Source organism: Haliaeetus leucocephalus, unplaced genomic scaffold (assembly GCF_000737465.1).
Source record: "Haliaeetus leucocephalus isolate CR32 unplaced genomic scaffold, Haliaeetus_leucocephalus-4.0 Scaffold155, whole genome shotgun sequence".
NCBI classification, from domain to species: domain Eukaryota; kingdom Metazoa; phylum Chordata; class Aves; order Accipitriformes; family Accipitridae; genus Haliaeetus; species Haliaeetus leucocephalus.
Genome location: NW_010972591.1, coordinates 2,235,345 through 2,256,747, shown reverse-complemented (window position 1 = coordinate 2,256,747; position 21,403 = coordinate 2,235,345). Strand labels below are relative to the sequence as shown.

Below are 21,403 nucleotides of genomic sequence, written 5' to 3'. Positions count from 1 at the left end.
TGCTGAAGAGTACTCTGTTGGTACCAGAAGGATCCCCAGACCACAGCATGCCTTGTGGCCATTCACAGTGGGAAATGGAGGACTGCTAGGTCTCAGCAGCTGAAATGGGGCCAGACCCTGGCAAGGCTGGTGGGACTCTGCAGGGGTTGTCTGGTTACTGAGGACTGAATTCCTACCCTGAGAGCAGACATCTAACTGAGGCACTCATGTTAGGGCAGTGGTCCCCTCCCTGATCCAGGAAAGTGATGGACAGGCTCAGGGAATGACCCAGAACTGGGGCAGCCAAGCCAAGGGGAAATGATCCTCTGAGGGAGCTTTTGATAATGACTTTACTCACATACTTATGTTAGGTGCCCCTAACTGAGTGGGTGAGATGAATCTAAAAATTGGGTGCAGAGTTCTCCTGTGCAGCTTATACACCCACAATACCTCTCTGCAGAAATAGCTTCTGGTACTTACAGCCCCACTATACCTTTCCAACTTTTTTCTCTTCCCACACAGTGCCTCTGCATGTACGGTGGGTTCTAGAGGAAAGAAGTAATTTTCCAGCCTGTGTGACTTGATAAATTTTCTTCACTCGTCTTTTTATCTAGTGAAAGGGCCATTAGAAGCTGTCAAAACCATCTAGGAAGCTATTGATGAAATTTATAGTTTTCTGATTATCAGCCTTCTCAAACACATCCTTTTGTTACTGTCAACCTCTTTCTCATTTTTCTTGATACTATTCACCATTGCCCTCAAGAGATCAATTACCTCCTCAAGCATTTTTCAATCACCTAGAATATACTTTATGAAGAAAATTCCATAACCACAGAGATCTTCTCTGATATCGTCCTTTGAGGTGACTTCATCCAGAAGTAGCACAATGCATAATGACAATCTCTTGCTTTGGCTTAAAGAAGCAAGTGTGAAAATTGTTACATTCTCCTTCTTGCAATCTTTAAAAGTGCCTGGATAATCTCTTAGGATTGCCCTTACCTTTCCCTCTTCCAGAGTCAATCTTCTGTCTTGGATGCATTCCCACAGTCCCAGCCCCTGCTAGCTGTACCAGAGAAAGACAGGTAACACTAACAAGAAGAGTTAAAATTTTCTCCTTTTTTGGCAAGGTTATTGCTAATGCACAGTTTATATATTTAAAAACTAATGCAAACTGTAGTACAGAGAAAAGTGAAATAACATCTCATAGACCCTCAACAGGACGTAATTAAGTTGGTCTGTTCTGCAAAGGGCAAGGGCTTAATTACATGGAGCTTGAAACTGCCCCACTCCACTGCCTTACACACCCTCAGTGTCCTGGCCAGGCTGGAATCTGGTAGCACTGTAGGAGCCCTGGCCAAAACCTGGGAGAGCAGGTCCATGCACGGGAAACTTCTGAGCTGCAAAACTGCAGCTTCAGCCTGTGCTGCCGATGAGTGGTGCTTAACTCAGCACCTCCCTCCTGGCTGTGCTGCAAACCCTCAGACCTGGCTGCACAAACCTAGCCTCAAAAAATATCACGTTGCTGATGAAGACAAGTGTATGACCTACTTCTGGCTTTTATATAACAGGCATCCATCTCCAGCACAGTAATGCTGATTCACTGACAGGGCCCCATTTGTCCTAGTCAGCTTGCACACCGGTCACCCTTGCTCTCCAGTGCTGAGTATTCAGGGCCTCCTGGCAGCTTATTTCTTCATTTTCTTCTTGCTTGTGGCAGTGTTGTCTGTCCCTGTGAGTGGAGTCCTGCTTTGTATGCAAAACCTGCTAGGAATGTCTTAAATCCCAGGCATTAGACATATATTTCCAAATTTCCTCCGCAACCACAGCAAGCCTCTTGAAAATCAGGCGAGGAAGAGGAAATGCAGAAGATCCTTGTCACAATATTTCCAAAGACTTCTGCGTAACACACTCATTCCAGTTCCCAAAAAGCAACATACGACAGCTGCTGCTAGTGAGACTAAATCAGTCTTCCAGCTACAGAGGGAGTGTTTGTGACTCAACTGTTGGATGTCCAGGTCTGGAGCCCATTGCTTTGTCATAGCATTTGGAAGTGTTTGGTATATGAGACTGAAGTGCCAGGAGAGCAGACGCTCCCCAGACTCTATTTGTTTCTTGTGCTCCCGACATTTTTGTGTTAGTATGTACTGTTACAAGCTCACACAGCTAATACTTTGTAAGGGCGCTATTAAACTGTGAAGTCATTAAGATATTTTTACTTGAGTTTTCATGTGTAAGAGATTGGGTCTGGGACAACAGCTGTGCAGTCAAGAATTTCAGATGTAACTGGGTTTTTTTCTGTGTCTCTATTATTGCATGACTGGTCTCAGATTCCAAGGAAAGTTCATATTCATAGAGGATGAGTACTTGAAATTATGTTTATGGACAAATTTCCCCTGCTGGTATCTAAGAGGCCTTTAATTCCAGCAATCCTTTATGAGTTATAACAAAATCATGGTTACAAGAAATCTTCTCTTGCCCACGAAGTGTAGACAGGCAGCTCCAGCACTCCTGTTTCCAAACCCATCCGAATTACGTATTATTATACCATTTGCCAGGAATTTCATTGCTTTTCCCAAACCAAAATTAAGGTTCTTTCATTGCTGAAGTTTAAGACAGTAACAAAGCAGAAATACAGATGGAAAATCCACAGTTAACACATCTCACCAGTCCCTTTGTCCAGGTGAAATCCATGCCATGCTGTCTTCCATTTATGGTCCAGGTTAGAAAAAAACACAGGACACGTTCTAGATTCTCCTTCACAGCCAGGTAAGTATCATTTGTTTTTCAGATACTAGTAGTTTAAGCTAAGTAATACCTGGAGGTGGGGGGGCTGTTTTAATTTAGCTGCTTCCTTGAGGTCATAACTAAAAAACATTACCAGCCTTATATAAGAGAAATAAGTTAATATAATGGCCAAGGTGAGTCATTGTAAACATTGGCAATGTTCTGTTTCACCATTGCTGAAATGTTCTTTTTGGTTCCTCCTTAACCACTTTCAAGTCTCAGCCAACAACCAGAGCCTAAAGGCCTGATTTCTGAAGGTAGTCTTCACGTACAAGAATGTATCTAGTTAGGATATCAAAGTGTGCAGGCACTTTTAAAATCAAAGGGAATTAACTACATTATTTATGTACAAGCAGTACTCACAAGTGCCCTGCCTAGACCTGGAGGCATATGAAGTCCTTGGACTCAAGTTTCTTCTGGACAGGCTGTGTACACAGCACAAGCTATTGAGAAAGATACTGGGAGGCGTTGGGGCAACACCAGTTTTCCTGTGTCTCTGCCCTGCCTGGACTGCCTCCAGGTGAGCTCACCCACTTGTCAGTCCACGACTTTACAGTGGTGCATCATTGCCCTTCTGGCACTGCTGAGCCATTCAGTCTCTATTAGACGGTTAAGCCCTGCTGAGATTCACAGCTTAATTTCTCACCCAGGTTGGTTTTAGACCTTGCTTTAGCAGTGCTCAGTGCATATCTAGCATGGCACAAAGCGCGCATGAGGAGCAGAATGTGGCAGAGTAGAAGTTTTCCAAGATCAGACATGGCAGCATCTCAGCTGCCCATCCTCGGTCTTGTCTGCTAGCCCAGTGGGACAGTGGGTCTGTGGGTACACTGGGAGACACACAGCTTCCTCTGGCCCTGATGGATGGTGTGACAGACATTAGTAGGTGTTTTGGCCAGATGTCTGAGGGATCTGCCCTGTGTAGAAGACCAGGAGCAAATCTCACCTCTGCCTAACAGGATTTGAGCTGTGGTAACTAGAAGACTGTCCTCATCAACCATTCCCATCCCATCTTGCTGCCTTTGCCAATTCTGTTAGAGAAAGAGGAATAGTGAGGAGGAGTCAACTTCTTTGTACAATCACATCATCAGAGCAGTTTGTGATACATGGAATCAAATCCCTTCAAGGAGAGGACGGACTTCAGCCAAGCTTTCTTACAGCCCAAGGGTTGTTTAAGTCACTGTGAAGGGGACCTAAACAAGGTGGATGGAGGAAGAGCATGTGCTTTTGTTTGTGTCTCACCACCCTTCCTCTGGAGGATTCACTTCTGGTAGTTACATCTAAATCTTGAGGTTTTTTCTTATCACTTTGGCTTGTTTGCTGTAGGAAGTGGTTCTCATCAGTGGTTTCTTGTCCAGCATTGAACCGTCAGCCCTGACTCCATTCCCATGGCACACAGTCACAGCTCAGCAGGGATAATGCCCTGACTCCATGGGACCTTGTGACCATAGCTTCATCACTTCCCACCCTGCCTGTGTGCTGCCTCCACCCCCAAACTGGACACCTACCCTTCTCTCTGGTTGCTCATGTCCTGCTGTACCAATGACTGCGCCCACCAAAACCGCCCACAGCAGCACTGGCACATGGGTCCTCTCAGCCCATTGCCATGTTCCCCATCTACCAGAAGGCAGCCATGCCCATCCCTGCCCTGATCCCTCTCTCCCCATGCTGTGGAGCCATGGCAGGTGAGGCCAGAGCCACCAGTCCCTCCACAGCCTTTCCCACACCGTCACGTAGGACGTCCTCCTACCTCTTCCGCCTCCACCACATTGTTCCTGAGTGTCTTCATTTCCCTCCTCTGTCTGCCAGGTCTGTTGAAACTGCCCAGCTACTTCTGCTTCTCTTTAACTTCCCCCTTACAGACACTAAGCCAGGCTAAAAATGGTGGTGGAGTCCCGGCACTGTTTAGGCTTCTGTGTAGTTATATCAGATGCCTTGTCTCCAGCGGACTGAACCGGAACAAAAGAATGCTGCCATACTCGAGCAAAATACTTTATTACTCAAAAACAACTTGATTAATAAATAGTTGGAAAACAAAATAAATTAAAACTATACATTAAGTTTTACATTTTTAGGGTTTTAAATTAAAATTATCAAAGGCCATCATTTCAGACTCAGATGCACAGTAACAGCTGAATGATATTGTTTATAGAAGGAACATGAAAAAACATTTCTGGTACAAATACAGCCCTGCACCATCACTTAATATTTCTAGCAATTAAACCAGCTGTTGCTCTTCATTATACGGATGAGTTTCTTGTTCTTGATGTCAACCTCATACTGGTTTGATCCATGGAAGAAGTAGAAATGTCCTAGAATTGGAAGCACAAAATATTGCCAAATTAATATTTCCTTTTTTTATGCCTGTTAATATACACTTGCTATTTTCTTGGGTGATTTTAAAAACATATCAGAACAAACATTCCAGATAGATATATATATGTGCGTGTATTTGAAACATATACTTGTTTGGCTTTGGTTGGTGGTATTTTGTTTTGTTTTTAATTACATTTTAATTTATTTACCATTCTTCTGAAGGGCAGCATCAACTGTGTGGTCAATTCCTTGGAAGTCAGCTGCTATTTTTCTTGGATATCCCCTTTCCATTGATTGGGTATTTTCATTGTAACTAAATAAAGAAATTGCATGAAAACAAGAAACAAGCAAGTGATATTCAGTGTTGAAACCAGGTGGAATTTTTTACTAAATAAGCCTACTCTCAGCTGAAAATCCAGTAACTGCAAACATCTGTGATATCATAGAACTGTATAAATCCTGGCTGTGTGAATATTTACATCTTTAGTGGCCTATGCAAGGCTGTTTTCAGAACATCAGACTAAATAGTTCACTTCCATTCCCTGAGACTAATAATAAAGTTGGGTAGGGCTTATACTAAGTAATAAAATTAAATAATTATTTAAACTAAATATTTTAATTTTATAGCATTCAACCAATGAAGTGACCCCATGGGTGAAATGTAAACTTCTGGTGTAATAATACTTTTTCAAGATAATATTACAGATTAATTATTAGGGCTGACATTACTGCTTAGCTGAACTGTTTCTTAAAAAGTAATTATTTCTGTCTCCTTCCATAACTTTCTTGATACATTTGTCATTTATAAATTTCAGAGAGCACTTCTGTCCCTTAATAGCTACTGAATGAATACATGACATGATGACAAAGTCTACTCACATTATCTTTTTATACTAAGTTCACGTAATACTGCTTCCTAACAAATAAACAAAGCTCATTTGTCTGTTAATCACAAACTGGTAAGAGTAAATGGATGTTGTCTTTATCTCGGGTGTTACCGACTTTGTTCTATGAAAAGACATAATTACCTCTGAGTTTCAGCTTTATGCTGGCTGAGAAGGCTGACAACAAATACTAATATAACTTGGCGTTTTAAAAGCTTGACATTTTTTGATTATCTGCTGTACAAAAGAGGAATAAGCCTTACCTCCAGTACTTGTTGCCTACAAAGAAATAGGTTTTCTTGGTATTTTGATCATGAACAGCTGCATCGATTTTCCTGACACTGGTGGGGAAGCCCAGGTTCTGAATAGGCTTGGGGAAGCCTGGCTCTATACTGTAGCCACTGACAGCCCAGTACTGGTCATCTGCAGAAAAACCAGAAAAAGTTAGTAGGGATTCCTGTGGAGGCTGAGCTCCCTTTCATCAAAGCCCCAGAGCTTTCTCTGTAGCAAATGCCACCAAATAGCACAGATGCCCAGCTGAGAACATGACCCTCTAAGGCACTCAGAAATTTGAATATTTCAAAGCTGTTGGATTTTCCAGTTTTTATAGTTATTAAGAGTTACTCAATAGTTAAAGCTCAACATATTTTCTAGATGTGTTTGGCACCTTTAAAAATGTATTTAAATAACAATGTAGACAATCAGTTTTATCTCAGGTATGATCTCTCTCACTGACAAAAAAAGAGTAATATATTGTACAGGGCTGTTGTGAAGCAGCATTAGTTAATCACAGTAACAGCATTTTCAAAATGAAAATGGATTTAAATATTAAGAATATCTTCTATTAGTATTAGTATAATATTACTTCCATTATTATTACATAACATTAGCAGTACTACTATAACTTTATTCATTCATAAAAAGGATTAATGGAAATATAAGAGAAATACCTTTAAAAAATATCACTCGATCCTTCTTGTCAACCTCATAAGCAGCATCAAAGCCAGATGCCAGTGATGGCCAGAATGAGGAGATGGTGTCATGCTCAATGTCTGAGAAATATGGACTTTTGCGCCAGACATAGCTGATAGAAATGAAAATAGCACTGTTTCATTGTCTGTTTTTTACTAGGAGATGGGTAGCCCAGATTTAAATCCTACTGTCTGGGTGCTGGAGCCAGTCCTCCCTATGAGGCAGAGATATCACCCCTTTTGGGATGCAGTGCTTCACTTTGCCCTGCTCTCTTATAGACGTTTGCCCTTTACTACAGGTTGCTCTGAGGCCACAGAATGGTTGAGGTTGGAAGGGGCCTCTGGAGGTCATCTTGTCCAAGCCCTCAGCTCAAGCAGGGCCACCTAGAGCTGGTAGCCCTGTAGACCTCTCCACTGGCATCCTGATGGCTTGCCCAAGACAAAATGTGATGTTTGTGGTAGTGCTGACAGTTGAAGCTTTCTCTTCACCATGCCCCATGCAGGTAGGCACAGCTGCATTCTTAATTTCAGTTTGGTTACAAATGTCCATTAAACATTCTTGAGAAACATGTTAAAACCCAATTTAAGGAGGAACTGCTCCTTCCTCCCCTTCCCTGAAAATTATTAAGTTTTTAGGCTACAATTCTTCATTATGTGTTTTAGAAGGGAATCAAAGGAAGCTTGTTCAATCAAAACACAATTACTAACCCAAAAAGTGGATGAAACCCTGGGTCTGACACACTGTTCTCCCTCACCAGGGTAGATGTGCCCAGCGAACAATCCTATACAGTGCCCAGTGTCAGACCATGCCCAAAAAGTGGACACCTGTAACAGCAGGGGGTCCCTACAGACAGTACTGGGCAGTGGTCCAGTGCAGACTCCTAGGTCAGAGTGCCACCAAAAGTCACCAGTGACATTTTCCACAGCTCCCTGACCCACACATGGGATGGTGTGATGAGGACGGTGCTGCATGCAAAGCAGCTGCAGGCTGGGGAGTGACACTGGGATTATTCAGCCTTGCACAATTTTAACAGACATGGGTGATGATATATGATGGCTTAAAACATTTTACTCACCTGTCAGTAAACCACGTTACTCACCCAGTCCAGCTGGGCTAGTAAAATTTTGCAAAGTTGCCTTAATACTTTCAGAAAGAAATATCTTCCTTTGTAACCAAGGGAAGATGAATTCCTTGAACTGAACTTTATACTTCGCTTTTGTGAGTCTCATAAAAAGGTGTTGCTAGAAATGAAAGCACTTACCTGCCTTTGAAGAACAGTATTTCCCCACGGAGAGTGGTGATCGCATCAAAAGTCAAATGAGGGTCACAGTCCTCTGGTCTTGTGGGGGTTTTGGAGGGTGTCGCTCCTGTTGGTTCTTCCCGAGGTGACATTTCAGTTGGTGCTTCTGCAGGTGTCATTTCAGTTGGTTCTTGTGGGTGAAAAGCTTTTGTTGGAAGTGCAGAAGATTCCCTGGGGGGTCCTTTGGGAAACAGGCAAGTGTAGAATTGGAAGGCGAATTAGAGTGTTCCATGTTGCAGAACTTCAGGATGTACCATATGGAGCCAAATGCATAGGTTTCTTAAGGTTAAAACTCAACTAGTAAATTAATGCCAGGGAAAGTTCCTGGACAATTTAACTTGGCTACTTGTGCTGCTGACTGTTAAAATGGCCTCTGGCATTGTTTTGCCTTGACAAGCCATTGGTCTCTCAAACTGTATGTGCTCAGGAGTTAATGTAGAGCAAACACCATTTCCAAAAGGCAGTTGTGCATGTGACCACCATTTTGTGGAAGATAAGAGAGTTTAATACTACAGACATGGGCTATTCCTCTGGTATCATTGGAGAAAGGCTTTTGGACCTTTTGACTTACTGGCATGGATACAGCCCACATTCCATTTTGCAGATGTAGACTCTTAGCCACAAAGAAACCAAGAGCTTTGCCCCAAAATAATATCAGGATATTAAACCTCAGTATCCTTCTTACAGTAAAAAGTTTAGTACATTTTAGCTGTTGGGTAAAATTAATTACAAATGCTTATCCATCATCCACCAAAAAGGATGTTTCTTGCTTACCATAAAGGGCCTGAATGCCATCAATATCATCCTGAGGAAGCCTGTAGTCCTTTGTATCCCTGGCCATATATATAGGATACATCAAAGCACCGAAGACATTGGAATGACCAAGACCTAGTGAGTGGCCTAACTCATGAGCAGCAACGAGAAATAGGTTGTATCCTAAAAAAAATCCAGCACAAAGAACAAACACTAAATAAATTTTCTTGCATGACAGTGGGATACAGGTGCCATCCTCTCATGCATGATATATCGTTCACGGTCTTAATAAAACAGCAAAACCTAACTATGTCCCAAGTTCTCTGCCTTCCTGGAGAAGAAATTAGTTTTGAATTATAAACATCTATTTCTTATAGGGAAACCAATCTGGGGACAGTTTTTGCTCATGTTGCAGAAATTTTCCTGCTAACAATAATCAAAGTTTCTTTAATGTTAAAAATGGCTGACAACAGGGTGAGAATATTTTAGTCATCTGGTCAGATCTGGGGAATCATAAATGACATAGAATTCACCTGGTAACTACTTCACAAAGACCAGTAACATGTAACATCATCCCTGGACATTGCTGGAAACCAGAACACACCATTGTTATATTTAATTATATTTACCAACAAACTCAAGGTTTTTTTTCCTTTGCAGAAGTTAAATATTTGATTCACTTTAAATCAGAAAAAAAAAAAAAGTGAGAGCTCAATATTACATCTTTTAACATCATTACCTAAGGGTGAAAATTCCCTGCCTTACAATGTCATGATTACCCAATATTTCTGTTTCATGCTAATCTTATTTCCTTCACTGGTGCTGTAGTTACAGGCTGTGCATTGACTTCAGGGGACTGTCATGACTGCAGCCCAGGTAAAAATATGCAGAATCATTTTACTGAATTACACCGACATTTTACATCTCAGTAAATACTGAAACTACTGCCATGGGATTTGTGACTTTACGGTGTCTTCAAGACAACACTGTCTAATAAAAAACAGGCAATGCAATATTAAGGTTACCTACCATTATAGGTAGTAAATTTGGTCCAGTTTTCATCTTCGTCAAAGTGGGCATCTCCTCCTATCCCACTGCTGGGGGGGTAGGCATGAGCCAGAGTTCCACCTGGACCATCAAAGGAATAGAAGTCACCGTGAACTAAAAAAAAGGGGGAAAAAAGTGATGCTTTTCATCATCTCTCTAAGAAAAAGTGACAAATACTTATCATTTCCAGGCAAGGGAGTCCCCTTACATCCAGCTGCAAAGGAGATCATTATATCTGCTTGACCACTGTAGAGCCTGGTGAATCTCAAAGGGGTGACACTGCTCCAGAGCTGGAAGGCTTTTGCAATTGCTTCCTCTACATCAGCTTGTAGCATGTCTGGAGTGTAGTTCAAAATCCTGTGAAATAAGTAGAAAGGAATTAAAAGCAACCAGATCACATGTGTCTGGGGCACATAGTATCAGGGTCAAATATTTTAATTAGTGGTTATTATTACTTATGTGTCTCAAGTTGTTTATTTTCAAATTATTTGCTTACATAACAGAGGAAGTTTTCACAGTTTTCTTTCATGTCTTTCAGAAATCCTAACATATATGGTCTTCACTATTCTATCCACTGAGTATATTATTTAGTAGGCTGTTAACCAACTAATGTAAACTCCTGTTTTGGTATTTTCTTCACTGTTTAGAAGCCTAAAGCAAAGGATATAAATAACCCCCACATTCATGGCTCTTTCATCCTGAATGGGGCTTTTATAAAGAGAAATACAGGAATAAGTAGTAAAGAACCTGTTGGCCTTACTTCTGCCTAGCACTCACAAAGCCTCCCAGTGGTTTACAGAGAAACATGCTTTAATGTGTGTTACCCATATGTCACATCTTCTTTCTTCCACCTAGGGCTCTGTGGGAAGGTGCTGTATGAACGGACATCTGGTATTCCACATCTAGGCTGCTTCATCATGTCCAGCGTCTTATGATTCAGCTCCCCAGTCACCTCTAGCCCAAAGAATGACTGCATTTCTCGGATTTTGTCAGCCATGCGATTGAGGTTCTTTGCTTTAAAGAGAGAATTTTTCTCTTCTTTAAAATCATAAAAATTTTCCAAATATTTCTGAAGGGAAAGAAAAAACAACAGTTTAGAACATAAAAGTTTCTCTTCAAATGCAGAGAGTTGTTTATAAGATGTGCTACAACACTAATACATCACTGCATTCATTTTCTCCATAAATTATTTCTTAAGTTCTATCTGTAGTCCTTACCTTAGCAAATTGCATATCTTCTTCTTCCTTTTCTGGAACCACTGGGAAAGCACAAGAACATGCAACATATAGTAACCCAAGGAAAGAAAGGGTCTTTGTCTTCATCTTTGCCTCCCTGTCCTATCAGCCCTTACTAGAAGACCTCTCAAACTCTTCTTCTTATATCCAAGGCTCGCCAGTGTTTCTCTATTTATATCAGTTGTGTGCTTGCTAAAGTCAATAACTGCATGACTCAGTTTATAACATCCTCTGATTTCCCACAGAAACACAGAAAACAAATTTGGTTTTAGAAACAAGCTAACACATGACAATTCACCTTGCCCGAAAACCCCTGATTTCGCAATCATATTATTGGACAGTATTTTTTTTCTTCATTCCTAAACTGGACCAGTATTTTAAACTTACAAGTAACTAAATCTAGAATTGGTTACCTGGATAAAAATCACCTCATTTTGCAGAGGTGTTAAAGGGACCTGGCTCTTTGTGAGGGACAACAATCTGTACTTCCTTGTAGCATGTGATAAGAGACCTCCTGAAACTGCCCCTCAGATTTCTCAGTGTGGCACCCATGCAGGACCTCAGCATGTCAGGGATGAATCCCTTCCTTTAGCCCATCTTGTCCCTGATCATTTTAGTGACATAGCTGGTTATACAAATGACTCATTTATCTCTTCTCTTGAACCTGAGATCCCAGCATGGTTACAGAACCATCACCTGTGCTGCTACCTGGCCTGTGTAATCACAGATTTATGGCTGCATCCTCTTGTTCTCCCATACTCGCCCCAGTCAACCCCCACACCACAATGTAAAGGTCTCAGTAGGGCACCTCAGATCATATATGCTGATCTGCGTAGCCTATCAGCCAAGGGCATTTTCACAACTAAAGAAGAAATGGCAGAAACTGCCCTAAAGAACTACAGGCACCTTGGGTGTGCAGAGGTCTTCAGAGGAACTTTTTAATACGTCTCCAAAGTTAGATGGAAGATGACAAGGAGTTGAGCTGTACAGATTTGCCAGAAGTCCTACTTTCAGTTCGTATGTCCTTGTGCATTGTGCAATGTGGTGCATTGCACTTTATGCAGGGGTTGCAGAACCACTGTCACTCAGTTCACCCTTTCTTGCCTGTCATTTCTCAGACATCTATCTTTTGAAGCAGGATTCTCCTGTGTTGACTTAGTGCCCAAATGTTAAGTTCAAAAGGAGAAATATGAGCTAAAAATAATCTTCTTTTTGAACATGAGAAAAAGATGGAAAAGAAACCACTTTTCCAGTGAGAGCAAACATATTGGAAACTTCATAAAAACAACCCCAGCACCACAGCAGCTGAGCTCTGCAGTCTGCGAGGCGGCCTGGGGAAAAGGCATGGCCTCCTTCCAAAGGAAACTGGAGTTGAACTGCCCAGATGGAGTAGGGTCACACTGCACGCATGACCCAGGTCAGAGCCCAGGTCCCTGAACTGCTGAGTTAAGTGGCACAGATGTTTATGTCTAAGGTTGCAGAGCATTGAGGGTGGCTTTTCCAATAGCTCACTGCTGCTGTAACGGGGTGCTCCTGCTCCTCCCATCCCGGCCAGCAGTCCTGCTGTTTTCCTGTGCCCTTCTGATATCAAGTGTGCCCTCAGTGAACTGATTCACAGGGCTGAAGCTGTGGGAAAGCAGCCCAGAGAAATAACTCCAACCCCACCAAGTTTCTGCTCAGGTTAGCAACTGCACTGGCTCCCTAAGGAGTGAGAAGAGCACTCAAGCCAGAGCGAAGGAGGCGTGGGATATCACAGATGGGAATGGGGATGCATGGAGGCAGGAAGGCAGGAAGGAGGCTGGGATGCTAGGACCTCTCCTTTTGGCAGCAGCAAGGTAAAAGATTATCTCTGCTGGTCATGGAACAGCACCCCAAACTGCATTCGTAGGGTATGGTGTCTGCATTTCTACAAAGAAATTCAGGCACAAAGCAGGGACATTTTAAATACTGTGTTTGTATCTCTGCACCTAGCAGCAGCAGTTAGTATATGGCACTTATCCTCTTTGCTTGCAGCTTAATGTTTTATAAACACCCTGCTTGCTGTATCCAGTGGATCTGAGGCAAAGCACTCAGAGAAGCAAGATGCAGGACAACCAGTTGGCAAATGTTTTAGCAAGCCCTTTTTAATGTTTAGGAAGCATTATTTCCCACTGACTTTTTCATGGCTGCTGATAGGCATGTTACAGCTCCTTTGTAGCTGTTGATTTCCCCTTCCAGAGCCTGTTGTCTGCGTGCTGGAGCTGACATTTATGGAGTGGCTGGTGAGTGCTGGGGAGGAGAGCCGGGTCTTGCCTTGTGCGCGTGTTTGGCAGCACAAGTGGGGAAAATTCACAGCTGAGGCAGCCTGGACAGCTCTGAGATGTGTAAGCAAGCGTGCTTTTTCCTTGCATGCGGATCCAAGAGAGGACTTGCCATCTTGTGCTGACCCCAAAGACATCAGCAGCTTTTAGGGTTCAAACTAATATGGGAACTCAGTCCTGGGTTTAGGCATTACAGGATGCAAAGAGGAATTGTGTTGTGGCTTTAATCAGAGGTTTAAAGTGCTTGAAGATTACCTTGTCAGTGGACACGGTGAAGATTTATTGGCAAAGACACAGCTCTGATTTAAATGGGGTGAGCTGAACTGAAGAGATGACCTCACATGGCATTTTTGCCTTACCTATAGGTCTAGTGGTTCATGAGTTCTGCTTCAGGGGTGCCCAGGAACACTTAATACCTGACAAGGCTGAGCAGGTCGGGTGCCTGTTTCATGCCTTGGCACCACAGGTAACCCCAGCAAGATGCTGATCTTCCCGGCTGCCCTGGGAGGCTGCTCCCCTCTGTGCCCCAAAGTCGCTGTTGCCCTCCAGCTGGGTTGGAGACTGCACAGACCTCAGCGGTGACTCTTGCCAGCTTATACAGCAGCAAAGCAGCCAGGACGGATTCAGAAATACTGCTCATTTCTTCCCTCAGCTCATCAGCATTCAGACTCATACATCCCGTATCATTGGCGAGTGCCTTAATCACTGTAGTCAGGGACAAGAGTGGGTGCTTTCCCAGGAAGACCCCTGCAGTAGAACAGAGCATTTCACTGAAAGCCTGCCAACATCCAGGCTAATACTCCTCCACCACAGAACTGTTTGTCCTCTGGCAGGGTAATTCATATTATCCTGTGGGGTCTACTCCAAGTGCCAGGCTTTTTTGCAGATTTGTCAAAATTCTAGCAGGGAATTTTGCCATTTCTTATTTTATGTGGTTGAAATTCCACCCAGAAATGTCATGCCAGTTCTGTTTGGCAGTTTTGACTTATGGAAAGAAGAAGTGGAAGGATATTTAATGTAGTCATATAAACAACTGCCATTAACTGTATAAACAACTTCAAATTAGGTCAAAGGAAGCTTGAACTAACTAAACATACACACACTATGATTTCACCTCCTAAATTTATAGAAGGATCTGTATATGTCTTCTTTTCCACCTCCTCTTTGCTCATACTCAAAGTTTCTGAACTCTGACTTGCCTGTGCCAAAGAAGCAGGATGGGGTATGAAGGTCTTTGACATACCTAGATATGGAAGAAGCTGCTGTTTTTTTCCACTTGAATGCGATTGGGAGATAAATTCATACAATTCATCCAAGTCCCAGGTTCTGGGACTTGAGGAACGATAACTGAACAGAAAATGACACAAGCCCTTTACACCATTATATAGGCCAGTCTTTGCTAGATAACAGCTAGATAATAGCAAAGCAGCGGTTGGGGGAGGTAGGCAAGAAGAAGATTGGCCACATGGGAAAAAAAAAGTAGGTCTGCTGTTAAAAGACTCAGGGAATCCAGAGAACATATGTTGAAAATGAAACACTTCCTATCTATCTCTGCAAGACAGCATTTTGAGAGTATTGAAACTGAGCCTGAAATAGGTATTGACTTCAATTCCACAATTTTGCATGTATATCCACATACTTGCATTCATCAGTGGGATCTCTTCATCCTAGTTTTATAATACAGAGCTGCTGCTAATAATTATGTAAGTAATTCTTCTACTTCATCTGAGCATTTTGTCCAGGTTCCATTGCAAACTGAGAGATGGCATGTAGCGATAGCCTCAATGGCTGATTGTAATTAAACAGGAATTCAGATATTTTTCTGATGTCTGTATCCTCTGTATTATCAACAATAACAAAGCTGAAATCATTTCCGCACTTGTATTTAGTGTATAAACAAGTTTCATAAGTTGCATGTCATTTCCTCTCAGCAATGTCTGACTTAGTAGCTGCTTAGGAAGGCATGGTCACAAAACAATTGCAGTCCATTGGTGTTACATCACCCCCCAGTGAACAAGAGGGAGGCAAGAGTCCAATGCCCAATAATTTAGGGTTTGCAGGAATTAAACTGGAATACAAAATTTTGAAATTTTGGCACGCTACAGATGACCCCTTATTTCATAAGTGACAATATATCAGGGCCATACTCTGAATTTAGACATGGCCCTGAGCAATGGGTGAGGCAGGAAGCACTGAGGTTGTGAGACACAATTAATTCACTGTTTCCTCTTTACCATTCTGGCCCCTACTAGATTCAGATTATGTCACCGTCCCAAAACACCAAACCATCGAAGAAACTGAAATGTGGGCATGATCCCACCTTTCCTTCTGAAGGGGAATGATCAATATAATGTTGTCCCCCTCTCTTCTCCCATGCATAGACTTTAATGGTCAAGGACCAAAACCTGTGAGATTCTTCTGTCATAAAGGGTATAACAAGCTTCCAGATCTCTGGGTTGGTAGTTAAGGTGATGGTCATTTAGTCTTAAGAAGATTTTCTGTAGTTTCTTGGGTTTGTAGGACAAAAAACAAGGCCACAGAAAATGCTTTCCTATGTGCAGTTGGTCATCCTCATCTCCTAACAACTGCTTAAGCATTTGACTTCGATATTTCCATAAGCCATGTTGTTAATATGTTATATGTTAATGTTATATGAACTTAATTGCAATGCTTTGGACTGAGTATTAGGAAGAGATAGGGAGCTTTGCCATTGAAAGAGTCTCCAAACTTTTCCAGAATTTCTTTTGGTGTGGACTGGAAAAAGCTTACAGCTTTGATAATTTGACATGGAAGCCCTGACTAAGATTTTCAGCCAAGATGCTATAACTGCATGTGCTTCAATCAGCTACTGGCAATCTTGGTCTTCAGTTCACATTGTATATTTTAATATTGGAATCTCATACAACATCCGCTATCTTTCATGTGTGCTTCTTAAGCAGAAAGTCTTCTGGATACAGATGACTTGTGATAGATGCAACATATTATTTATTCAGGTGGAAAGACTAGAACAACCATTTTAAATATTGAGTAATGAAATTGATCAGTGATTGGTGCAGTCTTAAGCTCCATGGGGCAGGGGTCCATTTTTTGAAGGGGACTTGTATATTAATAAATTCTGAATTCTTTGACATCCTCATATTTCCTTGACCCTTTTTTGATCTGGATATGATCACCACTTTGTATAGAGGTCTACAATGATCCCTAAATAGCTACCAGTAGACCATGAGTACCAAACATGAATTTTACCTTCATTACTTATCATCTTCAGCTGCAGATCAACATCATTTGTGCAATCAATCATTTCTTTATTTTGAAGACTTCTGTTAGAGAGTGTATAGTATTCTAACCCTCCCCTTGTAAAAAACATATATCTGTGGCCACCAGATGCACTGGAGACATTTAGGAGTTATTGGTATGCATGTAACAGCCACTCAGTTCTTTACCTTGTCCTCACTGTACATGCCTCATGCATTTGGCCCTGCCTTCTGAGACAGCTCTTTGTCAAAGAGAGCTGGAGGCAGTAGGGAAACACACAAGACAGTGGAAGACACCATGATTTGGTTCAAAATTTCTGGTGCCTCCACCACTGACAAAAATATATATTTTTCAAATGGCCCATACTTCTGAATCAAATGTCTTCTTTCCTTTCAGATAGTACAAAAATCACAAGGAGGAGGTAGAACCTCCTGTGGAGCTGCTCACCTACTCAGAAGTGCCAATAGCCATCTTAGAACCCTGTCTGCTCCAAGCAGCCCTGCACCCACAAAGGTTTCACTCATCAGGATGTGGCTTCATTGTAGTTTTGTAAGACTTGATCACAGTCTTTCCTCTCCAAAATCCCTTAGGATAATGCTTCATCTGCTAAAGACCCAGTTCCCAGAGCTATAAGAAGCAGTTCAGGTGAATGTGAACATGGAAATGCAGGAAATGCTGTGGGTTGTCATGGAGTTTGAGGAATGAAGTAATAAACAGCTGTGTAATTCATAATGACTGATTTTTCTGTAGATCATGCATTTACAGGATACACAAAGCTTGTCAATGCATCTTCTCTGTCCTTACTGTAAAACCATTATAATCCCCAGATCATACATGAACTTCGTGCGGTGGAAGACACTTCATCCAGTGCAGCATGTACTCTCTTGGTAGTTATGTAGGACAAACTAAGGGAGACTTGCACAATGCCTTTCAAAGATGAGCTGGAAACTAAAATACATGGCTGTGCTGAATACCAAAAACCACAGCATCAACACACAATAATGGCACATTATCATCTCCTTCCCAGTCACTAATCTATCTACTGTCCACAGGTCAAAATTTATCTTTCTCTTTCTTCTAACTAGGGAATTTTGGTTAGCCTTACCTGTCTCTTAGTAATAGCATCTCAGCCCCACATATGTCAACTATCTTTTCCTATAGACATGATTACTTGATACTCCTGTAATTAAACTCTAAATAAATAATCTCATATTGTATTTAACTCTGAAGCCATCTGCTTCTCTTTCATACCCAAAGAAAAGTTTGTTAGTGTGAAAATTTATCTATCTAATGACAGAGCTTCTTTTTTCTATGCTATTTAGCAAATGGATACCTACAACATAAAAAAAAGAGTAATCAGATTCAGTTTAATTAGTATTAAAAATATCAAGAGGCCACAGGGAATAGGCTGTGATTTTTAATATATTTTGCATAATTTTTTCATATTTTAATGTTTCTTGAAGTGGTCACTGATCTTTGGACTTGCTCTTCAAAATACAGGATTAGAATTTCCTCAGGTGACACAGGAATATCCTTTCAGACACTGGTATTCTCAAAGGAGCTACACTGTGGGGAATTTGTCTTTGCAGCATCCAAATTTTGTTCTGTTAAAGCCAGGATGCTGTGTAAAATGGATCATTAGTTCATTCCTCTAACATCTATGCCATATATTCTCTCCTCATTCTACCTGAGAATACAAATAATATTTGTAAAGCAGTTAAAAATACAATAAAACAGAGAGAGGTACTATCATTCTATTCACACTATATGGAAGAAGAATAAAGAGAATAATTTTTTTTATTGTACTGATATTATTGTTAGTTGAAGACATGTAGTGAAAGGAGAGCAGGATCATTTAGAAGATGATTTCTTTCTATTTTTCATCTGAAAAAACTCATTCTTTTGACATGCCAAAATACTGCAAGAAACAGTTGTGTCTTCCTTTATATTCTGGAAAAATGTAAAGATGAGAAAAAAACCCAATTTGTTCAAAGAACAGTTCATCCCAATGCATCTGAAACCAACTTCTAATAAAACATCTAGCAATCATTTTCATTGTGTATTTCTTCTGAAAACAGGTATTTTGTATTGTTTGTTCCTGAGTCCTGCAAAGAAAGGACTTCTTTCCTCCTTTGATGAATATTTGAGAACATATTCACATGTTATTGTGGGGTAAAATTAAGAAAAGTTTAATTGACATGAAAGATTGATCATTTTATGTAAAATGAGAATCTGATCTGAATTCCCTTAGGTGTTAATAGGAATTTCACAGGTGGAAGAGTGAAAAAATTCCCCTAAGTTTTAGTGTTGCAATAATGGCTCAAACATGATTCAATTTTAATAAAAATCATAGTTGGGCAGATAATGAAATAAATTGCTGCCCACTTGAGAAATTCCATGTAATATGAATCAGTCACTGAATATGTGTTAAAAGTACTCATATGAGACTGTTAAAATGTTAATGGAGAATTTTTCATTATTTCTCAAACATAATATGCTTGGCAACTCTTTGTTTTTCTTTCCTCCAAGAAAGTTTCTCTTTCCTTTAGAAAATATACTAGTCAAATATGCTCAAAATTTCCCAGATTATATTTTAGCTCTTCCAAACTTCTACATCACCTATTACTTCATATATTTAGAAAACAGTTTCCTGCCCAAAGGTGACAAATAAAGGGAAAGAGCTTATTTGCAACATATTTTTAAGCCACATTAAATTCAGAGAGTGTTGAGTGCCAAGAGCACTGAAAAATTTTGAGGTTAGTTTTTCTCCTGAACTTGGCAAGTTTTGATTTCTGGTTTTACACATTTTTTTTTTTTTTTTTTTTTTTAACACTGTTAGAATTAAGGCATGAAGTCCAATCAAGTATATATTCCTTGTAAAACACATTTTGCATTTAGCAGGAAAAAATAACATATTTTTTTCTTAAAACACAGTATATAAAAGAGCACCTAATGTTCACCTAAGTGCACAGAAATGGAGAGACATAGCCATTAAACTTACATGGTGCTACAGATGGTACACGCATCTATCCATGCTGTTTACCTATGAACCTACCTCCTATACAGAGCAATGCAGTGAATGTAAATACAGGCATATAGATGGGTAATTATGATGAAAGAATAAAATACAAAGCTCAGATGCTTCTCTCTCACAGGCTGTCTTTCCTGCACCTGGGTCAGGGCAACCTCCAGTATCAAGACAGGCTGGAGGATGAAGGGGTTGACAGCAGCCCTGTGGAGAAGGACTTGGGGATACTGGTAGATGAAAAACTGGATATAAGCCAGCAGTGTGCACTTGCAGCCCAGAAAGCCAACCATATCTTGGGCTGCATCAAAAGAAGTGTGACCAGCAGGACAAGGGAGGTGATTCTCCCCCTCTACTCCACTCTTGTGAGAAGCCACGTGGAGTACTGCGTTCAGCTCTGGGGTCTTTAGTACAAGAAGTACATGGACCTGTTGGAGTCGGTCCAGAGGAGGGCCACAAAGATGATCAGAGGGATGAAGCAGCTCTCCTGTGAGAAAAGGCTGAGACAGTTGGGGTTGTTCAGCCTGGAGAAGAGAAGGCTCCAGGGAGATCTTATAGCGACCTTCTAGTGCTTGAAGGGGGCTTATAAGAAAGACAGGGACAAACTTTTTTTAGTAGGGCCTGTTACAATAGGACAAGGACTAATGGTTTTAAACTAAAAGAGGGTAGATTTAGACTAGATATAAGGAAGACATTTTATATGATGAAACTGGTGAGACACTGGCACAGGTTGCCCAGAGAGGTGGCAGATGACCCATCCCTGGGAACATTCAAGGTCAGGTTGGATGGGGCCCTGAGCAACCTGATCTCGTTGAAGATGTCCCTGCTTATTCCTGGGGCATTGGCCTACATGACCTTTAAAAGTACCTTCCAACCAAACCATCCTTTGATTCTATGATTAGTCAGAGCTTGTCAGATGGTGGGAGAGGAGAGTCACAGAAGGTGCACGTTGTACGTACCCAGTTTTTGTACTGCTTTCCATCAGAGCCTAAAAGACACAGTTTGGAGAAGGAACATGAGGAGAGATAGGTCTTGCTCTCATTAAGTGTGGCACCTTTTATTTTCCTACCAAGAAGCTTCCTTCCTTCCTCTTTCTTCATTAACTCTTGAAGTTCTTGTCCTTTGACACTACTTTTCTTATCTCCAGGTCTCTTTTGTTAGGTTAAATATGATTTCCTTTGGACTATTCATTGGAACTTCAGACTCAGAGAAGATCTCTGGAGAAATATGTGATACATTCCCTTACTGGTACATCATCTTACTACCAAAGGATCATAACACAGATGAATAATCACTCACACGCACACACAAATTGAAACACAGTTCTAACTAAAAGGAACTGAAAGTAGCCATCTTTCTTTGACAAAAACTACCTTGTAACTTCTAGACTGAAATAATCACATCCATCAGAGCAGGGGGAGAGCAATGCTCAAAGCAATATTTGTGATTTCACCTGTTACAGCTAGTGAGGAAAACTTAAACACATTCTGTATGCCCAAAGGCAGATGGAGAGCAAGGAGAGCTAGACAGCTACAGTAGCTGCTTATATACCTTGG

At 41.2% G+C, this 21,403-nt stretch overlaps 1 protein-coding gene across 1 annotated transcript; it reads right to left on the bottom strand.

The window, feature by feature from the left end:
- Window positions 1-4,732: 4,732 nt before the first annotated feature.
- On the bottom strand, window positions 4,733-11,365 carry LOC104828448 (stromelysin-1-like). Its single transcript, XM_010562121.1, has 10 exons — window positions 11,250-11,365; window positions 10,857-11,101; window positions 10,241-10,389; window positions 10,015-10,146; window positions 9,007-9,168; window positions 8,194-8,413; window positions 6,911-7,044; window positions 6,224-6,383; window positions 5,286-5,389; window positions 4,733-5,072 (listed from the first exon to the last, which is right to left on the bottom strand). The coding sequence occupies exons 1-10, from the start codon at window positions 11,352-11,354 to the stop codon at window positions 4,972-4,974; spliced, it is 1,512 nt and encodes a 503-aa protein (XP_010560423.1). The 5' UTR covers window positions 11,355-11,365; the 3' UTR covers window positions 4,733-4,971.
- Between the last annotated feature and the right edge of the window lie 10,038 nt (window positions 11,366-21,403).

Excerpts from the sequence above, each read along its gene's own strand:
- LOC104828448 (XM_010562121.1), bottom strand. The coding sequence starts at position 11,354 with ATGAAGACAAAGACCCTTTCTTTCCTTGGGTTACTATATGTTGCATGT. Across the intron at positions 10,147-10,240 it reads GATCTCCTTTGCAGCTGGAT|TTCACGGTGACTTCTATTCC; the intron begins GTAAGGGGACTC and ends CCTTTTTTTTAG. Across the intron at positions 7,045-8,193 it reads ATACTGTTCTTCAAAGGCAG|CTATGTCTGGCGCAAAAGTC; the intron begins GTAAGTGCTTTC and ends CATTTCTATCAG.